Genomic DNA, 20,359 nt, shown 5'->3' with positions numbered 1-20,359 from the left:
CTGAAGCTGCACTTTGTTGCTGCCTGAGCAAACAGTTAAGATGATGAACCTGAAAGACTAGCACAGGTCAGGGAATGTAAAACAAGGGACAAAGAAACCATTCTTACCTTATAGATCTTTCCCTCTTCAGTACCAACGAGAAACAAATAGTCTATCTTTTTGTGAAAATCAAATGATGTCCCGCTGCCTGTTAACAGAAGAGAGGTCTGTCAGATGGAGAATCAGTTCACCTGGGCAGTACACGCTCCCTGCCTATGGTACACACGCACTGCCAGCGTTTTCAGAAGTGATTTATTAGCCAGAAGCTCCCAAAAGAAATTAGAGCCACCCCTTCTGCAAACACTTTCCAAGCTATGCCTGTCCCCAAGACCTGCAGTTTGAAAAGCCAACATAAATAAAAGAAAAAGGGAACTGGAATTATTGGAAGGGAATTAGAAGAACAGATTAGCCTGGGATTCACTTTGGTAAGAATGTAAAATGCCTGGTACAAATATAAGAGTTAAGAGGACCAGGCCTGCCTGCTATTGGGGAAGAACAGATCTTTTCTGTTTGTTTAGTATTCACAAAAATATAAATTGTTTCCCATGCATAAAAGGGCCCAGAGAGGAAACATCACACCATACCTCCCTGTGCCCTTTTCATCCTTAGCTGAGAAGTCATTTAGCAGGCTTATTTAGCAAAGCCAATAGAAAAGGATGTGATTTGGGAAGAAATAGTCTGCCAAACACAGAGGGGTCCTCTTGCCTTCAAAAGCCCTGAATTGAGCAATAATGTGACCTGTGTTTAAAACAGGGGTCAACCACAACAGGATGTGACTCCTTGAGATTTTCTGGCTTCTGCTCCTGAGGCAGGTACAACATCATCCAAGAAAGCCAACTCACATGGTGGTGAAAAAAAATTTCAGCAGGGTCCTTGAGCAGAAGATGGGATGTCTGCTGAGTGCCAGAGCAACCTGGGGCTGTTGAGCAGCAGGGACACCCACAGTAATCATCAGATGAGAAACAGGAATCAGCAGACAAGGCTCAGGACCACACAGTCACAGAGAACTTTCTGCAAAGGCAGCTGTCTTAAACATTGTTTTAAATGTTAACAAAATGTAGTCCTCAAAGGAATTGTTAAGGTCGTTTCAACCCTGTAATACTGTCTGCATTTTTAACATTTAAATAGATTGTTAAATATTCATCATAAGTCTTTGAAAATCCATTTTCCATTAACAAATAATCCCAAAGCCCCTGGGAATTCTGCAATGTACTGCTTTCGCTGGTCTCTTACAACCTATGTGGCAATGCAAACCTTCTCACAAAAAAAAATTTCAGTAGTTACTAGCCTAGAAACACAGCAATCCTTAAATGCAGAGCAAGTGCCTTGTCCAAACACAGGCTACAGCTTCACAGCCAAAACCAGGTGCAGTAGGATGATTAGGGGATTCCTCCAGGCTCCCTGAGTAGTTCAGGACCTCCAGAGCTGACTCATCCCATCCTATCTCAAACACAGGATGGTCAGGATGAGGGGCTTCAGCCTAGAAGGACTGCACTGTCTCCAACTCCTATGGAAGGAGCCTAACATAGTAGCTCAGAACAGATGCTCTGCTTTTAGAGAGCCAAAACCTGATGAGGCACATCCCACCACTGGCTGGATGAGCTGTGCACTCAGGACAGGGCAAAGGTTGCTTTCCACCTTGGTTTGGCCAGTCCAGATCAATGTCTGGCAGGAAGAAGAAAACTGACTTAATTTTGACAAATATAGGTAATGTTTATGCCTTGTCTGTATTGGAATACCCCAGTAAAATGAACATTTTTTAAATTAATGTTCATCTTTTTCTGCAAGTAAAGGCAAGATATCACCAGCAAAACTTGACTCAATTAGTAGCCACTGCTCCAGAGAGACTTTGCCTTACTACATCACAAAAGCAAGGAGGCGTAACCCTTCTTTAGCTCCTTTCCATCTCGACATCTCACTCCCAATTTAATTCCCCAGAATGACTGATTAGAGGCTTTGTGTCAGTAATAAATCAGCATGGCAAGGACTTGGGCTCCTACCAAGGATTTGCAGCTGCAGCCCCTCTGGCTCCTGCATCGTTGTTCCCTCTACTGCCAGCTTGATGACATCTGTATGAACTAGCTCATTCTGCAGGCAGAGGAGATTCCACATGAATAACAGGCTTTACAGAAACAATACAGAGACATTCAGTACTCTGAAATGGCAAATTTTATGGAGGAATTTTAAAAAGCTGTCCAAAAGTTGCTTAATGTTTCATGCTCGCACTTGGCAACTTGCTAACGTGCTGCTTTACATAAAACTTGCAGGAAACTGATGCTTTGGTGCACTGGTACTGAGAGCCACTGGTACGTCACCCAGGAACATGCAGCTAACCTGGAAAGCTTTGGGTTTCAGGGTTGATATTTTTCCGTGGAGGCTGACATTGTCAGCTGAAATCATCGTGCTACATGAAATCACCCTGCTTAGTTTGACTACTGCATATTATCATGGAGCTAACTAAAACCCACACTAACGGATAGTAACTTACCACCTTGCCAGTCTTTGCTTCTTACCATCTTCCTGTTATTCCTGGAGCAGCCTCAGTTCCAGTACTCACAACCTCACCGGCTCTGAGATTCAAGTAACAACATCCAGCAAGCAGCTCCCCCAAGGGAAAAGTGCCCAGTGTTGCTGTTATCAGCAGAGCTCTAAAGAGCTCCCATTGCGGGCCACGACACTGCTGTGCTAGGTACAGTATCAACACAGGGCAAAGAGGCTGTGTCCCAAAGAGTTTACAGTCAAAGTGGGAGACAAAACACAGATGAAAATAGATACAACGTGGGTGAGGATGAGGAAAGGACGAGAGGGCAAAGATCTGTTCTTAGACTAGCTTTGGGAATTAAAATACCACTGCAGAATGGCGTTGGTTGTGAATATAAGAATACCCTGGGGCTGATAAGAAGAACAAAGAACTAAAGATTAAATTAGTGAGCAGTGTGGGCTGAGGACTGGATGTTTTCATGAATCTGCAGATTTCCCAGTGGAGCGCTGTGAGAACAAAACATAACTTAGCTCAGTGAATCAAGCTTTAGTTGGAGCTTCTCTAAGCCCAGAGCAGGACTCAGGTGGAAAAAGAGATTCAGCCTGGCAAAGCCAATCCCAGGAAACTGCATGTTCAGGAAGGTGGGAGAAGACCTTGTGAGCATCTGTTCAGTACTGCAATTCAGAGGGGGCAGTATTCTGGAAGATATTTTTAAAATATTTTTGGGGTACAGATTTACAGAAGGATCAAGAAAGGTCAATACTTATAAAATAATTTACTTTCTTCTCACTAATTTGCACTGCCGCATACCTACATACCCTGGCTTATTGATGGCAGTAACTGTTCTGTGAGAGAGCAGCAAGAAGCAGGACAGACTCCTGCAGCCTGCAGGGTCCCACCTTCTGTTAGTGATTCTTCTTGTAGCACGTGGGTTACATCAAGTTGGATTCAGTGGGCAAAGGCAGGAGTGATGCTAAGAAGGCGGCCATATATATGCTGGTGTATGTGTGTAAGAATCGGTGTCCAGAGCACCCAGGAAAAGAGCATATTCCACGTGCTGCTTGCTGCCCATCCAAACAGGAGAGCTGGGAGTGCACTCAGGACATGCTGAGCAGGCACTTCCCTCTGCTCAGGTTCCCAGGTCTGCCTGCTCTCCAGAGGGTATCTACCATGTCCAATCCACGTTTGGTTGCCACACAAGTCTGAAGAGCAGCTTTGGAGCTGCCTGCAGCTGATCATGTTGATATACCTGGTGTGTCTAGGAGAGGTCAGATGCATGATCTAGGCAGGCACAGAGATATGCTAGCACTCTTACTCTCTGTTCTAGTAGAAAGGCAAACCACATGAGACCTTATCTCCAAGCACACACCTTCCTGTAGCCTTTCTCTGAAGATGCCTCCCAGCACCTCCACCTGGCTAAGGCCTCTGTGGACAGCTTCTGTAGCCTCTTGCCCTCACAAAGGATCTTACTTGTGTAGAATTCCCTGTTGTACTGCTTTGATTTTGTTCCCAGCTTTGCCATCTGGAACATGTATCTGTTCCTGGGGCTGTTTGTCACCACAGTCATTCACGTATTCCTCTGGGTAAACAGACTGTTGACAGTTTGTCCTTCCAGGAATACTAAATAATAATACGTTGCTTCTGCCTAACAGTTGTAAAGCACTTTGTAAGCAGTAGTGAACTAGGCCTTGCAGCTGCCTGTTTCCCTTTAGTTGCTATCAGCCTTAAGTGATGAAGGAGGCCCAGAGCTTTTCAGCAATTTAGCCCTAGCTCAAGTAGGAAGGGCTGCTTCCTAACTGAGATAGAGCTATGGCCACTGATCAAAACTGGGATTGCTGAGGATCAGTGTGAGAAGCAGTGCTAGGCTGTATCCCAACCAATTCCTTGATATGGCTCTGACAGCTCTCCTTTTTAACGGGCAGCACGCGCACCCAAGGTGGGAGAGTAGAGTCATCCAGATGCTGAAGTCCTGCATCCTTCCTCACCATTTTCTGCCCTCATGATGACCCAAAACCAAGCCAATAGCCTAACCACACACAGCTCACCTGCTGTCTCATGAAGTTTGTCCAAAGTCATTGTGGTCATTTCTAACAGAGACAATGACTATGGACAAGGCAGATCAACTGTCTCTAGCTAACATTTGACAGCTCTTCTATCCAAATTTTGAGTGCAGCTTGCCAAAGATTAATCTGGAAGTAAGAATGAATTTATGCACTTTCTGCTCTCGGCTTTGGAAGTGTCAAACAGCTATCAGTGTTTGAAGAAGCTTTACTTCTGGATAGTCCTGTCAAAAAGATTAATGAAGCTCTCTTTCATTTATGCCCTATTTGCACTATGGATTTGTGGAATAGAAGACCTCTGAAGTCTCTTAAATTTTGTTCTAAATAAAACCCAGTCACAGCTCTTTTGTAAAACTGGAATTTAAGCAGATTGTCCATTTCTCTTTGCTGGGTACCAAACCATAGATTGTAGCAAAACACCCTCAGCTGGATAGGTGTAACCTGCCAGGTCACCTCAACCAGATGTGTTTAGCTATAGGCATGTATTACTCACTTCAACATAAATCTTCTGGGTATTTCTATACAGGGAATAAAACAGGAGCTGAGTGCTGGGACAATGTTAGCCTGTCCCTGTCTAGGGAGCCTTGAGAGTTCTTTTGGGAGAAGGATTTGGGACACACTTGCAGGAGGGATTTTTGTATCTAAAGCTGCATATATGAACCTGGAGGGGTTTATAAAAGAGAAATTAATAATCAGTGCCATCTGCATGCACCTACCACGTTCATTAGAAGAGGCTCCTACTCCTGAAATGAACATGACTAAGATTTACTTATAATGTCTGACATGAATCCCTGCCCATGACAGCAAGGCTTAAAATTTTCAGAACCAACAAGCCCTGAGTAGCTTGATATAACAGGTTGAAAAAAATGAGCACCTAAGGATATATGGAAATTTCTTTGCTTGCTGGGGAATAACGGAACAGCTGCTTCAAACTCATATTTAGGGCAATTCAATTCTTTTTTAAGTAAAAGATTTTTAAATCTTCAAAATGTAAAAACAAATAGTCAACAGAAAAAAAAACGGACAATAGGGTTCAGAGACATAAATCTAAGGGTCACTTAGGGACATTAATATTAAGTTTCTATCAATGTACATACTCCAAAAGAAAAAGTGATCAAAGGCAGGGCATTCAAACAAGTTAACAGAGGTTGTCTTCAGTGTGAGCTGGCAGTCTCGTGGCAAACTCTGTCTGTCTGATTGCATGTTGCCATCCCACTGCAAATGTGAGCTTTCTCTGTGCTATTTTGGCTACAAGGGAAGAAATTTGCACCTTTTCTCTCCTATTCAGGATTGCAATCTGTAGGGGAGCACTTTGGGGGTGAAATTCTTGAAGCTGGGGAAGAAAGTAGATTATTCTGCTCTATATCTAGGTGACTCTTCTGGGACAAGGAAAATTTCAGAGCAAGGACTAGTCTTGAATTCCTGCAGCTGCGAAGCAGGAAAATTATCTCGCCTACACATGCCCATGGGGTGCTACAGGTGTAGGCATGATGAAAGTTAGGTTCTGACCAAGCAGTAGGCTGGTTCTGCTCCTTTCAGAGTTTAACATAGAGCCCCAGATCCATCTGTGACTGCACCTGCAATCTTTTGCTGCCATTTACTTTCAAACCTGTCTCATTATAAGTAAAAAATAAAAATGAAATTAAAGCATCATTGAACTTTGGAGGCAATTGTTTATAATTTGTCTAGGAAAAGAAATTGCCACCTATGGTTTACCTTAACTAAAGTCCATGAAACAATCCGCCCATCCGAGGAGACAGAGAAAAAGTTCAAATTGTTGTCCAAGTCGTCCTTTTGCCACTTGACCTTAAAACAAGAAGATAACCCCAGTAAGCACAGGGCACTCCGCATTAGCAGGACAGAGTCCCATGCCTTCAGCAAGTTCTTCTGAAATCCTTCCTAAAGAGCAGCTGGTTTCCACCCTAGAGACTTGTGCACAGCATGTATGAACACACTTACCTCCACAGGCAGTTTCAGAAGTGCCCCTAGCACTTGCATCACTCAATTTCCTGCAGGGATGCTCCAGAGAGGGAACAAAGCCTCACATCTGAGGGCTCTGCACCTACCCACAACTATCTCTGCCAGCAGCGACAGGAGCATTGCCATCACGGATGGGCCTTGTGAGATGTCTGAGTGACACGGCACTCTGCGCTACAGGACAACACCATCCCAGAGCTCCCTAAAACATCTCCAGAGAACACAAGCTGTGCCACAGAAAGGTCTCCAAGATGCTTGTGTATATCACTGACGCTGCACAAACTGACCCTTTCCTATTTGGCTAATGACTCCAAGTTCAGTGCCATATTGCTACCCTTCAGCCAGACAACCTCAAATTAGCTTTCTGTCCCTATGTGGGGTGCAAATGAACCCTTGCAAGCAATGTATGGCATGGGTCCTCAGTGTACTTCTGTTTCAGGGAGATGAAAATGTCTCCATTGAAACTGAAAACCTCCCTACACCTTCACAGCATTTGTCTGCCTGGTAAGGAGATTTGCCTTTTGACTGTGACAACTCAGCAGGAGGGATTAGAACTCAGATAAATGGCTTACAGTTTAGAAGAGACATTTCAGTTAGACCAAAAGCATTAAGAACGCTCGATTTTCAGATCTGAGAATTCAATCAGACTGAAGGGAAAAGGATGACTTGTCACTGTGCCTGTCAGCACACACTCCTGTGGGCATCTATCAGTTCAGGATGGGGACAAGCACTTCAGCAGGTCCTGTTGAGGTTTTCAAAGGCATATCTGTTCCTGTCCAAGCAGTGTAGCAGATACATCTCCCTAAACATCATCCCATAAACATGATAAACAGGCATGATTATCCTAGAGCTTACCAAATACTCTGTCTATGACCAGCTATTTATCTGGTATCTACTCCAGAAAACAAGCAGCATTTGCAATACTTTAATTACACAGACTGGGTATTCTGATGATACTTTCTTGGGAAAAGCAGTGTTAATTCTGTTTTGTAAAATTGTTTATATTGTGAAGTTCTGTGGAGCATGAAAATTCAACAAGAGACTCAGCAAGAGTAACTAACCCTCTAGTGAACAGGCTTCCAACACAGAACATACTATTCTGAGGAAGGAAAAATAAAACATAAAAGGAATCCATCTGAGAATACATCAAAAGGCTAGTTTCATATCCATAAGGTGCGACTGAAGAGTCTTGAGTGGCATATACCTTTGAACATCCTTGCACAGGAGAAATTGTAAGTCTCCAAGTGGAACCACTTCTGCTATCTTGCATTAAAGGAATGGTATAATTCTATATGGCCCAGAATAAAATGGCTAATGATGAAAGGACACGTTCAATGGCACATATGGAGAACAGTGATTTCCAAGGCTGGCTATCCTGCACAAAATATGCTGGTTATATCTATTCCAGGAACATTACCCTGGGATCATGACCTACCGCTGACAATGACCAGCAGCTCCTTCTGATGAAGGGGTTGGTGTAGTGAGGAGTTTTAATTCAAAGTAAGAAATGCAGAGTTCAGGGGAACTGGTTACAAACACATGCCCAGTGTGTCTTACATTGGGCATAGGAAAAGTGTCATGTTTCAAATGAGAGCTTTTTAAAATGTCACTCTGAAATTGTCTGATAATAAGATGTTTTTATTCATATGTCCAACACAGCCCTTCTCTAACTCATGTTCTTCCTCTTCAGCCTACTTTCCCAAATATTTGGGAAAAACAGTCACGCTTCCCAGCCTACCAAACTGACTTCGCTTGAGGCAGGGGATGCTATTTCTCCAGACAGTAAGTCCTATGAAAACACTGTGCAAAGGTTTTGCCATTGAAACCCGGGAGCCGTTAGCACAAGTGGCTCAGATATCCTTCACTGGGACGGGACTACACTGTAAGAAAAGGGGCTCTCCAGTATCTGAAATCTGCAGCCTGAACCCAAGAATGCCATGAGCTGCACGTGGAAGAGAAATGCAGGTGACACATACCTGTGTTGCAGTCAGTGTGAGTCTGAGCCTTCCTAAAGTCTAAAGCCACCATCCAGGTTGCTTACAACAATGCACGTGCGAGGATCAGGGCTGGTCCAGACCCTCTCTGAAGGGAGAGTCCAGCTTTGCCCCCTATGAGAGTGTACATCCAGGCACTCAATGGGGAGCTCTGCTCAAGCTGTGCAGTGCCAGCTGCAGCTGAGTTCTCAGCTCTGCTCTTGCCAAGTACAGTGTAGACATTTTGCACTCGAGCTAGAGCCAAGTGACAGCCCATCACATCAGTGGAAAATATATGGATGAAGGCCAAGCAGCTGGAGTCCACTTCCACCACCCTGTGCAGACACATCTCCGGAGTCCTCACATCTATGCTAACACAACGTGTTGCAGGAACCTTGTCTGGAGGTGACTGACAATGTAAGGTCTACCATGAGCTCATGGTTTGTTTTTTTTTTTTTTCCAAGCCAATTCCTTTCAGCATTCTCCAAGAAAACACATGTTCCCCAGGGTTTCCTCACTCTAAATACCCTCTCTCTGATGGAGATTTTTTCAAGTTTTCTACTATCAGTACTCAGTTAGATGTCACAACTACTTCTCTTCATCCATTACGCAGACAGGTTGAGTAATCAGCCCCAAAAAGCAAGTAGGCTGATTTGCTTGGGGTAGTCTTGCTCCAACATTCAAAGCAGTCAACAGTACCTGAGTTAGGTACATATTGTTTGAACACAGTCCCTCAAGGGCATCAGCATCTGCCCTCAGATGACTGTCAGCAGCTCTCAATGACGTTAGTTTGAACTTCAGAAAACAGAAACTGGCACTTAATACTTTCAATTTTCCTTCAACGCTTCTGACACCTTAATAGTGTTTATGATCTTTTTTCTCCTGATCTCTGAATCCCATGAATGCTTATTAGAGTAATTAGCCTTCATGATACTGCAATCAAATTGGGCATCTGCTCAGACCTGGCCTTTTCTATGCTCCCAGAGGCCCTTGAACGTGGCACAACCTCCTGTCATTGTCAGTATCTGTGCTGTGCGGGGTGGGCCATTTGACAAGAGAACCAGGCAATTGTGTGTGTAGTGGCAAGAAGTTAATTCTTTCCATAGCATGTGATAATCAACCCAGGATTTTGGCTGCATGACACAATTTACAGCAAAAGTTCAATTATGATACAGTAAGAGTAAAGAACCACATGAGAAAGGAAAGTGTGTGTAAACAGCAGAAAGGAGACAAGTAAACACAGAATGGCAAGTCATTTCCTGTGCCTGACCATGAGATGGGAACTGTAATAAAATCAGAGATCCACTGCTATTTTTCCAGTGTGATCTTTAACCTGACTATTTTGCAGTGCAAAATTAGTGTGTGAAACTCATTGCTGTTAGAAGAGCCTACCACTTTTTAATTTTTATTTCTTAAAATAAGTTTATTTATAAAGAAGTTGAGAATATTCAAAGCCCTATTTGTACATAGGAAAATAAGGATTAAAACCTGTGTGTTCACTACTATGTGTAGCAGGTTAGCAGGGCAATAATCCATTCATTCTTAGAAAGGGAATACTATCATTTTTGTCTATGGCAGCTGGTAATGGCTCCTGTCCGGTAGGAGATGAGACCATTTATCCAATGTGATTTGAAAATTCACAGGTTTCTGATGTCATTCCTACAAAAGAAATAATGCTTGATCAGTTTTCATGGCACAGAGGCTTAGTCACTCACACTGACAAAACACAATTGCTCAAAATCATCCTAGCCATGAGGCTGACTTGAATGCTCTGCAGAAAGGATCTGCTTGCCTTTCTTTAAGGCAACCTGCTATTGCAAACACAAATCCCTCTGGCTGGCCCTCAGCTTGCCACAGCTCATCTATGGAGTGCCATATGCAACACATGCACATTGACTGACCAGCAATTCCTTCCTTTCCTATCAATTATCCTTCAAGGGGCCCTTTGACAGCACTGGAATACCATGGCCCTGCTGACACCTGCCCTAAGTGAAACAAGCATGTTCTGGTCATTTAATACCTAAAAAAAAATAAGGTCCGACACAGCCAGTGAAGAGGAAAGATAAAGGCATTATCAAATCACCAGGCAACCCTTACAGGAACTGGCCAAGTAAGACATGCTCAGACCACTCCAGCAAGTAAACAACTCCCTGGCTTGCTGAAGAAAGTCCCTGCCAATATGACCTGGGAACAAATTCCTCCCAGTGCCAATCTGGCAATCACTACAATCCTAAGCAAAGCCATCATGGCAAGGCAGGGTTTGGAGGGACCCGAAAAGGATATCAATTCTGCTCTGAGGCGGGATCAGACACACTCTTAGCATTGGTGACAATTCATGTACGCTGTTCTCACAAGCCTCCAACAACAGCCACTCAACAACCTCCCTGTAGATACATCAGTGATTAATTGCCTTTGTACAGGAAATCTCCCTTACCACAAGTAAAACCAATTACTCCTTGCCATTTTCCCAGTGGACAAGGAGAACAATAGTTTCTTCCCCTTTTTATAACAGTCTTCAAATGGGGAAGAGAAGGTTGCTGTGTCACAGCTCCTTTCTCTTTTTTTCCCAGCCAAACAAAACCAATTGCTTCAACTCTTGTTTCCAGGTCCTGCTCTCCAAGCCTTCACCATCCCTCTTGTTCTCCTTTAGGCTTTCTCTGCAGTTGCGAACACATGGTACAGGGCCACCTCTAGGCACTAGCAGACAGGAATTACAACCTTCCCTACCATATATTCCTGCTAATATATCAGAATGACACACATCTTTGTGCAATGGTATTGCATTGCTGACCATCAGTTATCTGCTGTATTCTCCTCTTCTGGCACCTTGTTGCCTAACCAGTCATCCCCTGTTTTGTATCTGTGCATTTAATTTCCCTTTTCTAAACATAGTATTTGCTCTTGTCTTTATTGAATTTCATCACATTGATTTTGGGCTTTTCTTCCAATTTATCAAGATCATTTTGAACATAATCATGTCCTGCAAAGTGCCTTGTCCTCCCAAGGGGCTTCCCTATTCTGTAATTGGAGTTGTTAATGAAAGTATTGATCAAAAGAAGACCAGGACTGACAGCTGAAGGTCTCACTTGAAGCATCTTCAGCTCTGTATAACTGCTCTTTGACCACACTGCCTGAGCCACCTGAGCAGCCTCTTTATGGTGACTTTACCCAATTCATATTTCTCTACTTTGGTTATAAGAATGTCAGTGTGTGAGCCTGGATCAAAAGCTTTAGTGAAGTTAAGATGGATAGAGATTATAACCTTGACTCCCTCCCCCTTCTTCATGGGCCCCATTTCTCTGGAACAACAACAAAAAAAAAGAAAATAAATTATACTGGCTTGACAATTTATTCTGGTCAAATCCATGTCGGCTTCTTTGAATCACCTTATTATCTAGAAATTTACAAATGGTTTTGCCATTGTTCCAGTGTTTTTCCAGTCATCAAAATCGGTCTGGCTGGTCAGCAAATCCCTGAGTCCAATCCTACCATTGTCCTCCAGGTATTTTTTCACTTCTTCCATTCCTTTGCATCCTTTCCTCCTTTTCATAACTATGCTTGTCCTACAGGCAAGAGTGCAGCATGATGCACCACTGTGCTATCATCCACACTTTGCAAATCCCTGTGGCCGGCTTAGCATTCCTTTAACCTGGGTGAATCGTCCAGATTGGTTTCCGGGCTCTGGCATCCTGTCCATGACACTGCATGCAAAAACAATCCCTTTAAGGAAAGCACCTACAGAAATCTCTTTTGCCACACACTGGCTCTACAGCATCACTGAGAAGTGTTTTGGGATTGATGACAGCAGACTTTACATGTATCACTATTCTGTGTCCCCATGTCACAGGTATGTGATTGTGTGTGAGTCCACAGGCAACAGAAGAATGATGCTTCCCTTCATCTGTGGCCCAGAGCAGACCCCAACCCTGCCTCTGAGTCAAGGTACTCAGTCTGCTTGGATGCTGGAAATGGGCTTGCACATAAACACTGGCCTCTGCTTAAAATACAGGATGGATGTAGCCTAAAAACTCCCAAAATGCTTGCTAATGGTCTGAAATTGCTCTGGCTAGTTCTTTAATAACTCCAGAGTATGTTTAAGCTGATCTTGTTGATGAGCAAGAATCGATCTCATCTAAATATTCTTTAACATGCTCTTTCTCTATTCTGACCTGTGCTTTCATCCCCTTGTGACATTAATCATACTAAGCAGCCAGGCTCAGACACTTATTGTAAGATTAAACAATACATCATCAAATATTTCCTCCTTCTCCACACCACTTAGAATTAGCTGAAAGCTTGCTTTAGTAATGAGCCTATATTCTTCATTCCTCTAACTTCTAATATATTTCCTAAATATTTTCCCCTTCCCTTTTATGACCCAGGATAATCACAGCTCATTTTGCACCTTCACTTTCTTTGTATTAATTTGTCTTTGTGCCTTTCTGTAGTACTCAGCTTTAGACACATGTCCTTGTTTCTGTGCTTCTGAAGTTTCTTTGTAATTTACAGCCAAGCTTTAGAGGCAGCTGTACGGGCCCCTCTTGGAGAGCCTGCCATCTTGCCCAGCCCAGCAGCTCAGGGAGTTCACCCATCTGGCTCCATAGCTGAACAGAGCTACCGTCTCTTGCAGGAGCCCAGCTGTGCACCATGGCAGCACAAGTGCTTTCCAGCCCCTCTGGCCTCTCCCAGCCATCATGTTTTCCCCATACCTTGGGCACACAGGGCTAAAGAAGGAGATTCAGACACTTCTCCTTACACTGACATTTGCTGAATACTTTTACTCAAGGCTTCCCACTGGCAAACATTTGTTTCTTAAGCAAGCATGCAAATACAGTGAGGGAATTGGCCCTCAGCTCTCTCTAGCTGTGCCTGCCCTGGCAGCAAAGCACAAGCACAAAACCACTGTCAAAACCACATCTCCCTAATGGCTTTATGCACAAGCCTGGGCCAGAGCAAAGCGCCAGCAGAGCTCTGGGGCTCTCTCAGGGTAGAAGAGCTGAACATGTGCTGTGATTTAACAAGGGCACAAGCTCTCATGGATGCAGTTTGGCTGCATCCATCACACAATGGCCCAGGTCACGAGCTGACAGGTGAAGACAGTGTGGATGCTTGCAGAGGCTGACAGACCAAACTCCAGTCAGGAGTACCCATCCAAATCTGGTCATGTTAGTCCAACAGTGGGCACCTTTGGTCTATGTAGAGGATACTTTCTCCATTTTGCTGCTATCCTGTTTTTCAGTCTACCTCAGCATCATGCTGAGGGCTCATGCTGAAGTGCTGATCTACGATAAATTGCTCCATACATCACATCTTCTGGAGCCAGGCTGATCTCTCCAGTGTTCTAGAGTGAATAGTCTCCTGGACTCCCATACAGCAGTCTCTGATTTGAGCTAAGCAGCAGTTCTCATTTCTTCCCTCTGTCACCTCCAAATGTGTTTCTTGTTGGTTCCTGCCAGTGACGCTCAGCAGAATGGCATCCAGAAACATCAAGTGGTTACCAGCAGACAAGAAATATTTCACATTCTCCTCCCGTCAATGACAAATTGCCAGTTTTTTGTTTATTCCCCTCCCTGTCACTTGCCTCTGCTGTTTGCCCAAGGGATCCACTGCAGTGAAAGTCTCCTAAGGACATCAACTGATCCTGAGTCCACCGACTTTCTGTTTTGCTGGAGTAAATAGTTTGTTCTTTCTTGCTTCTGAGACAAAGTAATGCTTCTACAACAAAGACCACAAATGCCCTCCATTAAGCACAGTGTCAGCTATTCTTCGTTTGCTGCTTACCACGCACCCCAGCCTGGCACCGTAAGTGGGCCTTGCTGCCTTGCTGAGGATCTTCAGCCAGCTACCAGGCATGAAGCCAAGGCCAGGTTCCTGGAGGAGAACATGCAAAGAGGAAGGCTGCTCTCCTGCAATCAGTCACAAGAGACCACTCAAAAATTACTCACTCAGTCACCTAGAAAGCACAGGCTAGTTCATTCATGTGCAAACTAACACTAGCATCAGTCTTCATGCAGCAAGAGACGGGCAGAGCAAGTTTTAGAGGTGAGAAGCAAGGTAGTGTCTGGAGTCGCCAGTGCTAACTTGGACAGCAGTACAAATTGTCCTACGTGGAGGTGGGAAGAAGGAAGACAGAAAGCTTCACTCTTCACCATGGTTAGTTGGGATAAAAGCAAAGAGTGACCTAAATCCAGATGACTCATTTTGACTCAAGGCAATAATGAAGATTTTTAAAAGCTGTGATAACTGAGTGCAGACAGCTTACACCAAGATTCAGGTCAAAGCAGCCCAGTCAGCCTCTTTGGCTAAGTCTGTACTTGGGAGAGAAGGATCTCCTGGGTCCTGATTGCATTTTGGCCATATGATACCACTGTGGAAGGAGAAGATTTGGCTGTGTCCTGTGTGCATGTGGGTCTGGGCTTCCTGTCAAAGCTAAACGTGAGCAGGTAAGCAGGGAGGAGCCATGGTAAGCCCCAGTTGGTCCTTTGATGAGTGGGACCAGAACTATGAGTTGGACAGCACGCCTGTCTTGGAGCCAGGATGGCATGGTACAGCACAAAGGACTCCTGCCCTGTCATGCATGCTCAGCAAAAAAGGTTGCTGGGTTGTATCAGGGCTTTTCACCATACTTCTCTGTCTAGACTGGGGAGCAGACAGCATTTTGTGCTGTGGAACATCTTGGAAGAATTAAAGATCTCGAACAAAATAAGAGTTTTGGTCAACATTGCATAGAAGATATTAGCCCTTGATTTTGTTCTCAGAAGCCGTGCTGTGAAAGCCTAGTCTCTGTCCTCATCCACTTTCCTGAGCTCCAGACGCAGTGCTGATAAAAACACAGTGGATGGATGAATCCAGCCACAACTAAACAGAAGCAGCCATCCTGGAGAAGAATTAGACCTGCCGTATGTGGACAGCTGGTCTGCTACTGTCAGACTCAAGAGTCTATGCACATCCAGAAACTTCATGAAGAAAAGCAACCCTCACAAGTTGGGGGACACTAACACCTTTCTGACACTGCCTGACACACCTGCACAGGGAAGAAGTTGGAGACTCTCTTTTGAGGGGAATGTGACTTTTCGGGTCAGGAGGCTGGTGCCTGCCTGGAGCCAAAATCAGATATTCCAGAAAGGTTGATCTGAGCCTCTGCCTCTTAGACCCCATTTGTTGTTTACAAAGAGGAAGGCAAGTCCCACAACAAAGCACAAGTAAAGCAGAAGTATTAAGGCCTTCCTTGTTTCAGTGCTACACTAAAAGATAAATTTTAAGTAGACATTTAACAAAATTAACTTTAAGGAGCACAGGCTAGATCATGGAGATAAGACAGATACATCCAACTCTGTAAGGACTGATAAATTCAACCTAGGGTGCTTAAGGGAGCAGCTGATGCAATCTCTGAATCATTAGCAATTATCTATGAAAACTACATGACAGGAGAGGTCCTGGAGGAACAGGGTAAAAATGCCTGCAGGAAATAAAAAAAGCCCCCAGACTTGAAGGACAGGTTAAAGGACTGTGTACCAGTCAGCCTAATGCTGAACTTTGAGAGCTGGAACAAAATATTAAGTCATCCTTACATATGTACAGGAGAAGAAGATAAGGAACAGTGAATATGGGCCTGTCAAGGAAAGATCTTGTCAAACAAAATTTATTTCCTTCCTTAGCCGGGTAATGGGTCTAAAGGATTAGAGGGAAGGAGTAGATGTGATTTGCCTTTAACTTTGTAAGGCTTTTGGCATACTCTCTGTGATGTTTTCAGAAGCAAGCTAAGAAAATAAGATCTAGATGAAATTACTATGAACCGTATGATTGAAAAATGAATTTTCAAGAGTTACAATAAGTGATTTCCTGACCACTTGGGAGAACATCTTTAGATGATTCCCACAAGGGAGTGTCCTGGGTCCAGTCCTATTCAATATTTTCATTAGTAAGTTGCATAGTGGATTGCAAAATACACAGAATATTTGCAGATGACACAGTTTAGAGGCAGAGGATTCTGTTAGGATCAGAACTCAAAGTTACCTTGACAAACTAGAAACATAGTCTGAAAGCAATATGGTGAAATATAATAAAGACAAGCGCAGAGGGACACAGACAGCAAGAGGAAAGCATATAAACAAGTAGAAATTAGGGAATTTCTGGCTAAGTGTCAGTAGTGCAGAAAAGGATCAGAGGCTGGTGCAGGAATCAGCAAAGTGACACTGCTGAGGGAGTGGGCATTACAAGGTGTGTACCATTTAATACTTAGTAGGTAATGACTCCTGTCTCTCAGTACTTGTGAAGACAGCCAGACTGCTCAATCTCATTTGGAAGAAAGCACTTCAGGAAAGATATCACAACATCTGTGATGGCATGATGGGAAGAAGAGGACACTCTCAAGGCCTCTGCCAGTTCTCATTTCTGTGATTCACAAACAGTTCCTCAGTTCCAGAAAGGAAGGCTCAGTCTGATTTTAAATTCAGTCTCACCTCTCACGAGTTTACTGCATGTCACATTAAACCACACTGTGACTGCTTCATTCACTGCAATAGATGAGACTGCTTTGTACAGCAGACACGTCTTTTGAATGTGAGTAAAAGCTGATGGAGAGATATAAATAAGGATTACTTTGATTTACATATCTATATATATGAACTTTAAAATAAATGCATTGAAAAATGTTTATATCTTAAAATCTGGGTTTTCTTTTAAATGCAAATGTCTCAGCTATGACAGGAATCTGCAGATAAGGGAGTTGCTAAGCAAAGGAGTGTTCTCAGTGTTATTCTGTCCTTTGTAGAAAAAATTGTTGACGTTTTACTGTAAAATCTTGCAACAAGACAGAATGGATTAGTTCAATGTGTTTAGGAAGTAAACTTGCCCCTCTGACAGAAGCCATTAAAGAGATAAGTTCTGCAAGGACTAACTCTTCCTAAACATGAGCCAGTAATATTTCAATACTTGGTTGTACTGTCTGCATTAGAGAGGAAATGGTTTAGACAGATGCTGAATGTCAAAATGTCCAAAAATCCCAATGTTTTTCAGTCTATTTGGGCTTCCTTCATCTCTCTTATATCTTTAATGAGCAACTCTGACCTAAGGTACTCCCTGCCATCCTACCTGAAGCAGAAGTAGGGATTTAGTCAGATGTCTCCTGACTTCACCTACTGTCTTTTTGTGTAATACAGCTTTCCTGGTAATAAACATGCCATTTAGGAGGGTCAGGGTGGTTGACAGGCTTGGTAACAGTAGATAGGTACTGAAACAAAAGCAGCTGCTTCATCTACAAGCAAGTTAGGCAGCATTCAAGGCAGCCAGCTTGGCAGGACCATATCTCACCAAGCAAGGATGCAGGAGGAAGAACTCTTCAGCCTACTGCTATGATAACCAAAAGCATCTCAAAATACCCTGGAACAGAAGGCACAGCAAGCAATGTCTGCGTGCTCCTGAAGCAGCCCTCAACTGCAGGCCATCATTCACCTGCATCATGGGCATGAGGCTGGCTGACGGCTTTATCCACGGGTACCAGCAAATACCAGGCTTATCTAGTGGAAGATGGTTGCTCCTGCTACAGGCAAGAGCAGGAACTTCCCATCTAAAAAATTCAGAAATGCCTTCTCTCACTCTAGCAGCATATGGCTACTTGCAAGCTTTACTACAAGCATTCCCGGGATTTTCTGCTCCAAAGTTCTTGAAAGCTTCTTGATAGCCGAGGGAAAACCATTAGATGTGTTCACCAACAATAAGTTCACTGTAAAATAAACTCCCACTCCCCCATATTTAGCCCCATAAACACTCCTCTTCTGAAAATCACTTCTCTCTCACACCTAAATCAAGTGCCCTCCAGCTCGATGGCATCTTCATGGGACTCACACCCCCAGGCACCATCTCTTGAGCACCAATGAACTCAAGGGCGCAGTATCAGCAGACAGGAGCAAAGAATCAGGCTAACCACATCAGTGTGTTCACACATCACCCACAAGCTTGGGGTGCAGAGAAAGGGTAGCAAAACCTCTCCTACCAAAGAGCACATTCGTCGATACTTGGAGGAACTCGGCACCAAGCTGAGCAGAGAGACCGGCCATGGGAGTGCCACTGATGCAGGGCAAAGGCCTGACCTGAAGCTTGTGCATCACTCACACTTCAGAGACTCAGATTTATCTGGAGGAAGCAGAGCTCAGTTATAAATAGCACTGGATAAGGCTAGCCCTACTTCCAGTTTGTTTTTTTCCTGCTGGGATTCAGATGCTCTGCTTTGTACAGCATTTCACCAGAAATCTGCTTGCTTATTCCCCTCTCAGCACTTCCCACTGTATTTATTAGGCTGGTATGTTAATAGCCGAGGAGTCAGGAACCAGACATTAGACTGTCAGCTGTCTGTACTGTCAGTGGCCGTGTTCCCATGTCAGACATAGCATGCAGCTGCCTGATGGGTGCCAGAGGCCTGTAAAGCTCCAGGGTATTTAACCAATTGCAATTCACAGCTCTTGGTTTCAATTCTGACCGTGCTCATCAAGCAGGATTTCCACTTTACAGACAAAATATGAAGTTCCCCACTCCGTGTGCAGGGAAAGCAGACACACAGAGCAGGCAGGCTTGCATCCAAATCCCCAAGCTGTCTGACGCTGCTAAATCAGAGACAGCATCTCTAATGTGCCTGACAGAAGGTTCCCATCATCACAGGATCGAGCGGGCTTGCAACAGGGATGGGGAGAGCCAGCATGGGACCTGCTAGGTGCTGAGGCTCCGAGATACCACACTGAGCTCTGGCAGCTGACCCTGGCACCAGAGGTGGGAGAAGGGTGGGAGCTGTGGCCAGCCCTGGCTCCTCACATCTCGCTATATATCTGTGAAACCATCCCTGCCCAGCTTGCCTCTGCCTCTGCCCTTATCACTCGCCCGTCTCTACTTCATCCTCTCCAGAGAAGCACTCTGTTGTTTCACAGGCTGCATCAGTGCCATTAAGACCCATCCGGTTCATATGCTTTCTACACTTCTTTTGAAGATCCAGCAATCAGCAGTCACATTTCACAGGCCAGCAAATAAACAATTTTTTTCCCGCTAAGATCCAACGTAGCTTCCTGATGCCTATTAAATATTTAGTTAACATTTCTGTAACTGCTATAAAGATGGAGAACAGGATTCAAAGATGCCCTTTTAAACCTTAGGCTAACATTTTCCAACATACCAAGGCCTTCAGGGACTCTTGAATTGTATATGTGGAGTTTTCTTCACAAACTAGCACCAGCACAACTACAGGCAAAGAAAATTACTTACACTTTGGTTGTAGACACCAGAAAAGAAATAAACAACCTACAATAAAATGGTTTGGATATTAAGTAAAAGGAAGAGGAAGGAGAAGAACAGCACAGCACTATTAGCAAGCAGCAGTGAGAGCAGAAGGCAGAAAGTACGTTCAGCATCTGTATGAAGTACAGAGAGAAAAGCAGCATCAAAGCAGAAAAACCTTCTTTTCAGACAAACGTTACATGATCTGCAAGGGATGCTTTGCAAGAGAATTTCTAACCCACAAGAATCCATACCCAAGGCACAGTTTAAAAATAACCAGCTACAGAAACTGAATCTCCAGAAGATACAGTCTGATACCATCTCAAAAAATACAACATCGAAGTTAAAAGATCAGGGATTCTGTTTATTATTGTCAAAAATACTTAGGAAGAAGCATTTGGACACTTACCTTGCCTAACATTAACATAGCTCAAAAAGTGTCCAAAAGGTTTTGAACAAGGTACAAATATGCTGCAAAAGATTTTATCCAGAATTTTTGCCACAGTAGTGTCTTGTACTTTCTTCCATCTCTACCATGCCTAAATGAGCCCAAAGTTTCCTGATGG

General features: G+C 43.9%; 1 protein-coding gene across 1 annotated transcript in view; it reads right to left on the bottom strand.

Annotated features, from left to right (window-relative positions):
* The window catches only part of DNAI1 (dynein axonemal intermediate chain 1), a 148,172-nt gene that overhangs the window by 53,178 nt on the left and 74,635 nt on the right, over positions 1-20,359 (bottom strand). Inside the window, exons 14-16 of the mRNA XM_086770559.1 lie at positions 6,298-6,387; positions 2,040-2,127; positions 108-187 (exon numbers count right to left, since the gene is read on the bottom strand). Of these exons, the coding sequence (XP_086626685.1) occupies positions 108-187; positions 2,040-2,127; positions 6,298-6,387 (258 nt within the window). The remainder of the gene's footprint in view (positions 1-107; positions 188-2,039; positions 2,128-6,297; positions 6,388-20,359) is intronic.

Source organism: Chlamydotis macqueenii, chromosome Z (genome assembly GCF_036417535.1).
Source record: "Chlamydotis macqueenii isolate bChlMac1 chromosome Z, bChlMac1.mat, whole genome shotgun sequence".
NCBI lineage: Eukaryota > Metazoa > Chordata > Aves > Otidiformes > Otididae > Chlamydotis > Chlamydotis macqueenii.
Note: the sequence above shows the minus strand (reverse complement) of the source record. Positions and strands in the feature narration are given on the sequence as shown.